Source organism: Megalobrama amblycephala, linkage group LG17, assembly GCF_018812025.1.
Source record: "Megalobrama amblycephala isolate DHTTF-2021 linkage group LG17, ASM1881202v1, whole genome shotgun sequence".
NCBI lineage: Eukaryota > Metazoa > Chordata > Actinopteri > Cypriniformes > Xenocyprididae > Megalobrama > Megalobrama amblycephala.
In genome coordinates, this window is record NC_063060.1 from 24,256,077 (window position 1) to 24,268,047 (window position 11,971).

The 11,971-nt window shown below is 37.8% G+C and overlaps 1 protein-coding gene across 1 annotated transcript; it reads left to right on the top strand.

Annotated features, from left to right (window-relative positions):
• Positions 1–4,845: 4,845 nt before the first annotated feature.
• LOC125251290 (angiopoietin-related protein 3-like) lies at positions 4,846–11,651 on the top strand. The gene is made up of 7 exons (XM_048164270.1): positions 4,846–5,394; positions 6,897–7,007; positions 7,892–7,985; positions 8,065–8,178; positions 8,307–8,402; positions 9,879–10,148; positions 11,042–11,651. Exons 1-7 carry the CDS (start codon positions 4,906–4,908, stop codon positions 11,203–11,205), a joined length of 1,338 nt encoding a protein of 445 aa, XP_048020227.1. The 5' UTR covers positions 4,846–4,905; the 3' UTR covers positions 11,206–11,651.
• The last annotated feature ends 320 nt before the right edge of the window (positions 11,652–11,971 follow it).

The window sequence follows — 11,971 nt, forward strand, 5'->3', positions numbered from 1 at the left end:
GTGTCGGTGATCCTCATTGCCCCAAACTGGCTAAATCAGCCTTGGTTTCCGGACATGAGGGAGAAGCTTGTGGCTCCCCTTTGTCGAATTCCCCTAAGGAGGGACCTGCTGTCTCAAGCAAACACCCAAGCCCGGAGTTGTTGAGCCTTCATGTGTGGTTGCTTCAGGGGTCTTAGAGGGACTAAGCGCCCTGCCTCCCCTGTGCTTGACACGCTCATGTCAAGCACACGACAGTCTCGTGCTCCTTCTACTAAGCGTCTACTATAAACTGGTGCTGTGTACTATAAATGGTGCTGTGATAATAATATTGACCCGGCGAGCTGTCCTGTGTCAGCTGTTTTACATTTTCTGCAGCATAAGCTGGATAACGATAGCCTGCTGTCCACACTTAAAGTTTATGTGGCCGCTTTTGCCTCATTTCATTCCCCGGTCGACGGGCAATCTATCAGGAGGCACGTGCTGGTTGATCAGAATTCTCAGAGGGGCAAGGAGATTACATTCATTACGCCCACCTTTGGTGGTGCCGTGGGATCTAGCACTTGTACTGAAGACTCTCTCTCTACCCCCAGCATCCATTGCTATAAAGAAGCTCTCTCTGAAAACTGCTCTGCATCTTGCCCTTGCTTCGGCCAAGCGCATAGGAGATTTGCATGCATTTTCGGTGGATGGCGATTGTCTTCACTTTGGACCTGGTAACTGCAGTGTCACTCTCCGGCCAAGACCGGGCTATGTGTCTAAGTCTCTTTCTACCTCCTTTAAAGCACAGGTGCTTGCCCTGTCAGGGCTTTGCAGATTTATATTGACTGCTCTGCTATCTTTCGACAGTCTGACCAGCTCTTCGTATGCTACGGTGGCTGTACTAAGTGACGAGCGAGCAGTTTCTAAGCAGAGGCTTTCTTACTGGATATTGGACGCTATTGCATTGGCTTATGCAATCCAGGGACAGGATTGCCCTTTCAACGTCAGAGCTCATTCTATGAGAGCTGTGGCCTCTTCATGGGCCTGGTCTAAAGGCACGTATATTTGGGATATATGTTTTGCACCTGGCTGGTCTTCACAGAATGCTTCTGGGCACAGTTTGATACCCCTGATAGCTGTTCTCTGTGTTTATTGTTATGTTTACATGGCGCTATCATGCTTACTGTTGTTGTATCTGCCCTGTGTTCAGTGCAGCTGCTCGTTTATTCTGATCAGATATGCTAATATGGTACACCTGAGCTGACGGTTCATTGGCCTAGCTCTACCTATCATCTGCAAGCTCTCCTAGTGATGTTGCTACTGGTCTCACAGCAGGATTGTATACCGTTCCCACAGCATAGCTACGCAATGTGAGTGAACGCTCTCAAAAAGTAACATCTCTGGTTACTGTCGTAACCTCGGTTCCATGAAAGGTGGGAACGAGATATTGAGTAGGCTGCTGTGCTCACTGCTTAATCAGCTGTGCAAGTGTTCAGTCATAGATTCTGAGGCGATTGTCGCTCTCACCGCATTATATACTGCCCGCAAGCTCATCATTATTTGCATGTGATTTGCATAATTAGCGACAATTGGCCAGTTTATTTCACTGCCGTTATTCTATGAGATTTCAGGAGTTCAGAGAAACATGCTCTTTTCCCATAGCATAGCTACGCATTGTCTCATTCCGCCTCTCAGGGAACAGAGGTTACGACAGTAACCGGAGACGTTTTGTATGAGGTAATGGTCACGTTAGTCAAGCTCACATCAGCTGACTTCCAGGTGACTCGCATCAACCTATAGGAATACAACGATTATCACAGCATCTATGTATAAGCTCCTCAGTACTATCAGTAGCTATCGCATTTCTCAGGAGCTAATTACCCTTCTCCATCCCCAGCTCCTCCTCTCGTCAGTCAGGATTTGGCCTTATGATTCCCAGAATCAGACTAATTCTTGAAATATGTCAAATTATTGACATTAATGATATCTGCATATGTTGGTTCTGTTCTGTTACCCTAAGGGGGGTTATTGCTGCTCTCCTTGATCTTATACATGCTAGGCTGCAGGGATGCGCAGGGAGTTCTTGCCCAGAACAGATCCATACCGCCAATTCAAACTCTATGCAATTATCAATCATATTTGACGATAGTGGTCCTGACAGAAACATATGTTTGTTCTCATTGATACTTTTCACTGAAGCTTGTATCACCTGCATCTATATAGCATCTTCCTTCAGGTTAGTCCTATGTTCATATTAAAATCAGTTTTAATGTCAGCTGTGATATCTTGTCCTTTTAACATAATCTCATGATCTCCATGAGATGGTGCATTCAGTTGCTGTTCACAGTCAGGGACTATTTTTTTTTTCCTGCTTAAGGAAGGCTTCTAGTGATTTTACTTCATGAAAGCTGCGTCGAAAAATATACATATATTTGATTTAATATTTGTGTATATGGAATAACCATTATATAAAAGCAATAAGCCCCAAGAAGTTGTGGTTTACTGTGAATTTATTACAGCTAAGGGCCGTTGTTAGGCACACCACAGAGTGGAGTAATAATAGTGAATTATAAGCAGATTTAATTTAGGCTTTTACTCACATATAAACCTTGATCAGCGAACATAAATAGATGCTCAACCGAACATGAATGACACGAGAACAAACCTCTTCCGGAAGCTCAAACGTCCTACATAACACACGAGAATGAACCTCATTAGTTACGCAGCACTTTTGAGCTGTTCATCATAAAAAGCGATCGAGTCTCTTCAGAAAATTTGGACTTAACTGCTCAATTCATATGGATTAGTTTTTCAGTCTTTTTATGAACTTTTTGAAGCATCGAAGATCAAATTGTAAAGGCAGTCAATGGAGGGACAGAAAGCTCTCAGATTTCATTAAAAAGATAAATTTTACTAGATTGCTGCACCAAATTTTTCTTGAAAATGGAAAGGACATTTTTCAAAGCCAACATGAATATAAAGACAAATAACAATATTGAATTTGGCGTAAGTGTTGGCATAAGTAGATTTTCAAACGATTTTCAAAATTTTATTTATCATGGTCAGTCTTATTAGGGCCCAAGCACCGATTATGTGAGGACCCAATTGTAATTGCTCGGCCTATTATTCTTCTCCGAAATGAATCGCATTTTTGAGGGCCTAAACATGCTCAAACTCATGGAACTTTGCACTTGTGTCAGAAGTGGTGAAAATAGCGCTTCCTACAAAATTTCACTTAATTAGTTTTTGCCATTTCCAGATGTTGTACGTTAACAAACTCCTCCTAGAGTTTTTATCAGATGAACATCATATTTGCTCAGTTTAATCTTAAGGCCTTAGCGATGTTAAATTGCAAAGATCCTGAGTTTTCGTTGTAGGCCATGTCCGTGGCAGCCTGACAAAGTCTGATGTTTTGCCATGAAACAGGAAGTTGTTGTAAGTCAGATGTCCAGTCTGCCCCAAACTTCACATGTGTGATAAGAGTCCTGGCCTGACTTTGCTCTACATGCAAATATTCAGTTAGTCATAGCGCCACCTGTTGGCAACAGGAAATAGCATGCTTTACACTGTAATTCACTCCCTGAAACACATTTAAATATGCCATGAAGTACCAAACATGCTAGAAACACATTAAATCATGTAACACAAGTGCGAATGTATGCGATTTACGCCATGCCATGAAACAGGAAGTTGTTGTAACTCAGGCATACAATGTCCAATCTGCCCAATCTGCACTTCACATGTTTGAGAAGAGTCCTGCCCTGAACACATCTACATGACAATATTCAGTTATAGTTATAGCGCTACCCACTGGCAACAGGAAGTGTCGTGTTTAGCACTGTGATGCACTACTAGCAACATACTAAAATATGCAATTGAGTGCTAAACATGCTACAAACATTCTAAAACTTGCTAGCAACACTTATCTGAGTGCTAAAGCATGCTATTATCGTCATGAAACAGGAAGTTGTTGTAACTCAAGCATACAATGTCCGATCTGCCTCAAACTTCACATGTTTGATAAGTGCCCTGGCCTCAAGACATCTTCAGCCAAAATTTACTTATAGTCATACCACCGTCAGCTGGTAGCAGGAAGTGTGGCAAATACAAATGACTGAAGTAGTCCTCCTATATTTACATACTTAAATGCATATTGCCCACCGTGCTCTATTTTCCTAAAGCCACTGGGTGGTGGTGGCATGGGTGCGAGGTAGGGTGACCACCCAGTTGTCCCTCTGAGGTAGTCGCAAAGGAATAGCTAAGTGCGGGCCTCATCAAAGTCGGCATCAAATACATGAGCAAGAATCTCTCCGCTCACAGGCAGATTCCCTTCTCGCACAAAACTGGACGTGCACTCTCTCTCGCTCAGATATTATATATGCGTGCTCAAACTTTGAATCTAGAATTGTATTCTTTCCCGGATGTAATGTTGCCAGAAGCGCAACATGATAGTGTGGGGAATGGGGACCCACTGGCAGAAAAAAATGAATCGACCAAGTTTGCCAACGAATGTAAATCAATATTCACATAGCATAATAGAAGTAAATGTATCTGTCTCACACGTGTCCCTCATTGTCCCACAAAATCACATCTATTGTCCTGCAACAGATCAATAGCCAGGTGGTCACCCTAGTGCGAGGGCCCTTTCTGCTTGCAGCTTTAATTTGTCATTGAACCTTTATCATGCTTCAGTCCAAAAACTCTTTTGACAGATGATTTTGATGCATAATGTGAAAATAGATGAAATGTTGTGATATTATTTGTGCATTTCAACCATTTATTTACTTATTAAGACAGCGCTGGGATTTATAAAGGTCTATATGAGGTCACCATCATCCTGTTTAATGTTCAACAGCCTGACAGGAGGGGGCATATAAAAGAAGTTCAAAACTGGGGGCGTTTTACTCTAGTGAGGACCATAGCAATCTTAGTGTCAAAGAAACAACCATGTTGCTGCTTTTACTGTCATTCCTTCTGGTTTCGTCTCAGTCTCATTCCTTCCTTACAGAACCCACCTCGCCTGAACATCAGACGGAAACTCGGTTAAACTTTGCAGCTTTGGACGAAGTTAGGCTTTTGGCAACTGGCCTCCTACAGCTGGGCCATAGCCTGAGGGACTTTGTACAGAATACCAAGAACCAGATCAATAATATTTTCCAAAAGCTCAATATCTTCGACAAATCCTTCTACCAACTTTCTGTGCTGACCAGCGAAATTAAGGAGGAGGAGGAAGAACTGAAGAAGACCACTGTGATCTTAAAGGCAAATAATGAGGAAATAAAGGGTCTGTCACTGGAAATCAACTCTAAAGTGGAAGATATTATAAAAGAGAGGAATCATCTGAGGAGACAGGTGGGAGGCTTGGAGGAGAAGTTAAGTGGTCTGTCCCAGAGTTTGCTCTCAGCTGAGCAGGTGGCAGAAATCTCCACACTCAAGGTATGACCAAATCAGTAAAGTTTTGGATGTCTTTTATGAACTTGCTCACACCTAACATCTAAATCATCTTGCTTGTTTTCATTTACTGCGAGTAAAGAGTTGTCTGACATTTATTCAGTGTTCACAATATAAGATCACAATCTTTTTCAATGCATGATTGTGAAGTTGAATTGAACCGGCCACATGTTTTCCACGTGTTGAAGTAGAATTTAAAAAGGCAGGAAAGAGGGATTTACTCACTTTCATTAAAAAATAAATAAATAACTAAATTCTATACAACACAAGATTTAATTACTCCACGTTTTGGACAAAACATTCATATTTACAACATTCTATTTAACAAAAAAAAAAAAAAAAAAAAAATATATATATATATATATATATATATATATATATATATATATATATATATATATTAGAACTGAATAGAAATATCGGTTACACATTTTCTTTTAAGGTGTCCTATAGGTGTCCTAAGGTGTACTATAGTATACTATAGGGTTTGGATTGAGGTTAGTTGCATGTAATTATGCATAATAAAGTAATTACTACAGTAACTACATGTAATGTGTAACAAAGACACTGTAAAATCAAGTGTTACCTAAATATTTCTCTAAACTAAGGTAAACTGTGTCAAATCAACAGGGCCATTTTGCCATACAGGACCACAAAAAATATCTGCCACATTACTTTTTTTTTTAAAGATAACTTTCTAAAAAAAAAAAAAATTAATATTGACAAAATCTATTGATTATGTTGTCTCAATTTTCAAGAGTTTTCAGAAAGTAAAGGCAATTTAATGTATAATAAAAATAAGAATACAATACAAAAAAGTCAAGACAAAGAAGACAAAAAAATATTCAACATACAAAGATATTCTTTTAAAAAGAAATCATTAAGCATTTTGTAGAGGGTGGTAACAATTTAGATCACAGGTTCACTTGACCCTAAAAGTTTAGGAACCAGCTAATTAGGCCATTATGGGAAATGTGTTCTCCTCCCATGGTCAAAAATATGATTTATATAATAAAATGTATATTATTATATTACATGTAGAAAAACAGAAAAGGTACTGGTAATTTGCTGCCAGTAAATTTTCTTTCAAGTTAAAAACACTACACAAAAATACAATGTGTTTTTGAACACAACATAATACAATGCGTAATTCAAAATATGGGGAAAACTCTTGTGAAAAATCAATACGGAAAATTTCTTCATATTAACATGTATGTATATTGCAATAGGTATACATTCTATAATTCATGCATTAATTCAATCCCAATTTGATTTGCTACATCGCTACAAATTCAGGAATTTAATTCATAATTTAGTTTTGAATGCCGCATAACCCTGCCAGTTCACAATTATGTTTGACAAAAAAAAAACAACAACAACAAGACCACAGAGAAAACATCTGCGGGCTCTAGCAGGTGTGAATTCTAAGTGTCCATACTGTGGCCAAGAGGTTAAAAAGATGCTCAGATGTTGTTGTTGTCTATTAGGAGATAATCCAGACCCAGGAAAAGAGCATCACAGATCTGCTGAAGGCTGTGAATGAACAAAGTGAGCAGCTCAACAACCAAAGGACCAAGATCAAAGGCCTGGAAAATAAAGTACAGTATTAAGATAAGTATATAGCTATGATATGTGCTGTCAGTGTGTAACCCATCCTGCACAGTGAATGATATTTTAAATCATGTGGCTTGTTGAAGACAATTTTCATTCAGAAGACAAAAATATCCGATAGACCTACAGTAAAAGAGGGACTTGAGCTAGATATGGGAGTTGGAAACTCCCTTAAGGCCTGTTCACACCAAGAGCAATAACCATATTAGCATCCACACCAACACACACAATAACACTCTGTTTGTTATAAGCCTGCGCTGCAGTTGTCATATTAAAGTCGGCATGAAATGGAAGTTATGATAGTCTTTTCTTCCCTAATATACATATATTCCCTGATATACAGTATATCTGAGTGAAATGGCTTCTTGAACAAGATGATAAATGTAGGATGGGACTTGATTTTGTCTATCGGTAATTGATTGGATGGTTGTGGTTTGCTATTGCTGTCATGTGACAGGTTGTCCCACCCTTGCAACAGTAAACATGTCATCAGAGAAGAGATGAGCTGCAAGAGGGAAGGGGAATTATTTTAATTAAAGATTACGAGGGCACATTAATAATAATAATAATAATAATAATAATAATAGAAAAAAAAGGGTATGTGCACAAATAAATCATTTATAGTAAAATGATTGCAATATTCCATAAAAATATGAATTGTCCATTTTAATTTCATGGTCACTTTAAATGCTCAAGCAATAAAGCAAAAAAGTAATTCCTACAATTGTTCCTCTGTGTTGTTGACTCTGCTATTCTCATAGAATGAGAATGATGATTAAAACTTCATAGTTTATGTTATAGTTACTGTCCTTGGAGTGAATGGCCTTCATGAAGTTTTATGAGTAATTCTGTGTTTTCAATTGTTATCTAGCTCAGCATCCAGGAAACTGCTGAAAAGAACCGCCAAACCAACAGCCTCTCAGGATACCTTCCATACTTCACATCCGATGGGAGCTTCTCAAGTAGTAGGGGATGCAGAAATGATTGGCTTTGAAAAATGTTACTGCATCTGTTCAGTTGTATACCAATTGTACATTGTTATAGATCTTCCAAAAGACTGCGGCGAGGTCTTCAGCCGAGGACAGAAATTCAGCAGCCTGTATGCTATTAAACCATATGAGTCAGAAACCTTTCTTGTAAATTGTGAATTCACCGAGGGTAAGAATAAAGCATATTTTCATTCTTACATCTCTGAATTCTTAAAACAGCCAGAGGTGTTTCCCTTTCCGCCAAAAAGACTCATTAAACTTTGAGATGATAATCACGCACTGGTCTGTTATCCACAGAGGGAGTGTTCACTGTCATCCAGCGCAGACATGACGGCTCTGTAGACTTTGACCAGTCCTGGGAGAAGTATGAGGATGGATTTGGAGACTTTAGCAGTGAGTTAAATTGAGGATGTTGTGCACATAAACTTGAGTAAATGTGTTCAGTCTGTGATTATAGTGTGGAGCACAATGGAGTGCTCTGTGTTTGGTGTTTTAGCATCACATTTTACTACATAATTTCACAGTATGTCCAATTTTACCAGCATTCCTGTTTTATAATGTTGCCTTCCTTGTCCTAATCTGTTCTCACGAGAAATCCAGGCATAACATCTTTCACAATACTTACTGAAGAAATATAGTATCTAGTCATTTATGTGGTTGCAGCCATTGTGTCAAAGTATGTTTGAAATTCATACTTATAATTTGAATAAATAAGTAAAAATTTCACTCAATAATGTAATTATTTTGCTGTTTCTTTGTAATTATTTGTTATTTTTTTAGCAGTTTCTGAGTGAAAATGGTTTCAAAGTAAATCCAACTCTATTGGCATTGAAAAGAAATTCAGCATTTTCTCAGAATAATAAATATTGCATGAAAATTTGCTTATACACATTTTAAAATAATAATTTTTTTAAAGTTTTATCAAACTATATTATAGTATTATTAAAAAGAATGTTTAACAAGAAAATGTTAAAGGGTTAGTTCACCCAAAAATGAAAATTCTGTCATTTATTACTCACCCTCATGCCGTTCCACACCCGTAAGACAAAGATATTTTTGTTGAAATCCGATGGCTCCGTGAGGCCTCCATAGCCAGCAATGACATTTCCTCTCTCAAGATCCATTAATGTACTAAAAACATATTTAAATCAGTTCATGTGAGTACAGTGGTTCAATATAAATATTATAAAGTGACAAGAATATTTTTGGTGCACCAAAAAAACAAAATAATGACTTATTTAGTGATGGCCGATTTCAAAACACTGCTTCAGGAAGCTTCGGAGCGTTATGAATCAGCGTATATCGAATCATGTTTCGGATCGCATGTCAAAACCCCAAACTGCTGAAATCACCTGACTTTGGTGCTCCGAACAGCTGATTCGATACACTGATTCATTATGCTCCAAAGCTTCCTGAAGCAGTGTTTTGAAATGGGCCATCACTAAATAAGTCATTATTTTGTTTTTTTTGGTGCACCAAAAATATTCTCGTCACTTTATAATATTAATATTGAACCACTGTACTCACATGAACCGATTTAAATATGTTTTTAGTACCTTTATGGATCTTGAGAGAGGAAATGTCATTGCTCCCTATGCAGGCCTCACGGACCCATTGGATTTCAACTAAAATATCCTAATTTGTGTTCCGAAGATTAACGAAGGTCTTACGGGTGTGGAACGCCATGAGGGTAAGTAATAAATGACAGCATTTTCATTTTTGGGTGAACTAACCCTTTCAATAACGCTTATTGTAAATGATCTCACATCATATATATTATGCTATTGGAATACTATAATATCCTAAAGTAATATTTCAATTTCTAATACTAAAGTACAAAGAGCTGTCTCAGATGTCTGTGTTTGATAGGTGAGTTCTGGCTGGGACTGAAGAAGATCTATGCCATTGCCCGTCAGGGACATTCTCTCCTGCACGTCCAGATAGAGGACTGGAGAAAGGAGAAACATTTCATGGCTTATCAGTATATCCTGGAGGATGCTGCCTCCAACTACACCATCCATCTGAAACTGCAGTCGGCTGAATCCAGCTCTGCTGTGGACGAACTCACTGGCTTCAGGTTCTCCACTAAAGACCACAACGATGGAAACCATGATCCAAACTGTGCCCAAGATTACACAGGTATAGTACATGAGATCATTTACAGACCTGCCAGCTAACAAAAATGTGTTCCAAGAACATTTCTCTAACATTCCTATTAAGTTATAAAACGTTATTTTTGAATGTTCTTTGAATGTTCAAAATGTGCAGTTTTTAAGTGTTTTAAAAACGTTTTTTTTCATGGATATACAAACATTAAGGGAAACATTGTGTGAACGTATAGGCTACATTCTGTAGTAACAATTTAAAAAATTTTCGACGAACATCCAACTAAAGCGTTTCAGATTTTCGGTAACACTTTATTTTAATATGTCCTTGTTACATATGTTACGTGTATTTACTATAGTAATAACCATAAGTTAGGCATAATTACATGCAACTAACCCTAAACTAAACACTAATCCTACCCTGACCCTATAGTAAGTACATGTACTTAATTAAAATTACTCAGTACTTATATGTATAATTACATGGTAATAGGACACATTAAAATAAAGTGTAACCAATTTCAAATGAACAGTGAACAACTATTTTTCATGAATTATGTACAGGCTATAAATAATGTTTTTTTTTTTTATGTAGATGTTTTATGTTTTTTATTAAGAACATTAATAAAGACCTGATAACTTTGAACGAATGCTCTGTTGATGCTACTGGAAGAACATTTGTTCGTAACTTTGAGAGCACCTTGCCAGAACGTTCTGAGAATGTTCACTTTTAGCTGGCCTTCCATGCCTTTTTCATTGAGTGATGCTGTGCAAAACTAATATATCAAGTACCTGCATTGCCTCTACCTGTGTCAAAAGAGCCTATTTTGATAAAATCCCAGTGTTTTTGCATAATATGCTTTTGTGTGCATGGAAATTGCAAACTAAATTTGTATTTCTGTACACGACTGCTGCTGTTTCCTTTAGGTGGGTGGTGGTTTAGCATTTGCGGTGACATTAACCTGAATGGCAAGTGTATTCAGAGCAGACCTCGTAAAAAGGGAACCCACTGGAAACCTGGCAGGGGAACCACCAGCTTCAAGGCCTCAAAAATCTCCATTAGTCATCTCACAAAGCCACAAACCCCTTAATATCAACAGTATGTGCAGAAACACAGAATGGGATTATCAGAGCTCCGATACACATTCATGCTGTATACTGGTTTTTACAAAGTAACCTTTTAATAGACATGGCAATGTTTGTTGAGTATGCATATAAATAAATATGATGAAGTAAAAAAGTAAAAATGTGACATTTACATTATAATTAGGCCACTGGACTCCATATGATTCAGTTTCTCCACCAGTCATCTTAATTACATTGCAATGAGTCCAACCATGTAGGAAACCTCTCATTTAACCTTGTGAGAGCCAGTTTCATCCATGTGTTTAAGTGAGTCACATTGACTTCAAGATGTCATCAGCTGCACAGCATGTCATTTGCTATTTTTGAACTACTTCCAATAAATATTTTCTATTCATTATTTTATTATAACATTAAATTCAAAATTATATTTCAAATAAAGTATTTAAATGAATTAGATGGCTTTGCATTTGCTGTTTTTTAACATCTTGTGTATATATGAGAGAGAGAGAGAGAACAAGGATGTGCATAGCTGAAGCAACATCGCCCTCTTCTGAACATTGCCAATAATTGCAGTCATTTTTAATTAAAGTTTGATAAAACAACACATACACTGATCAGACACAACATTAAAACCACTGACAGGTGGAGTGAGAGTAACATTGATTATATAGTTACAATGGCACCTGTCAAAGGGTAGGATATATTAGGCAGCAAGTGAATAGTCAGTTCTTGAATTTCATATGTTGAAAGCAGGAAAAATCGGACTATAGG

Coding starts and splice junctions, on each gene's coding strand:
- LOC125251290 (XM_048164270.1), top strand. CDS start 4,906: ATGTTGCTGCTTTTACTGTCATTCCTTCTGGTTTCGTCTCAGTCTCAT. Junction 7,986..8,064: donor CGATGGGAGCTTCTCAAGTA/GTAGGGGATGCA, acceptor ACATTGTTATAG/ATCTTCCAAAAGACTGCGGC. Junction 8,403..9,878: donor TGGATTTGGAGACTTTAGCA/GTGAGTTAAATT, acceptor TGTGTTTGATAG/GTGAGTTCTGGCTGGGACTG.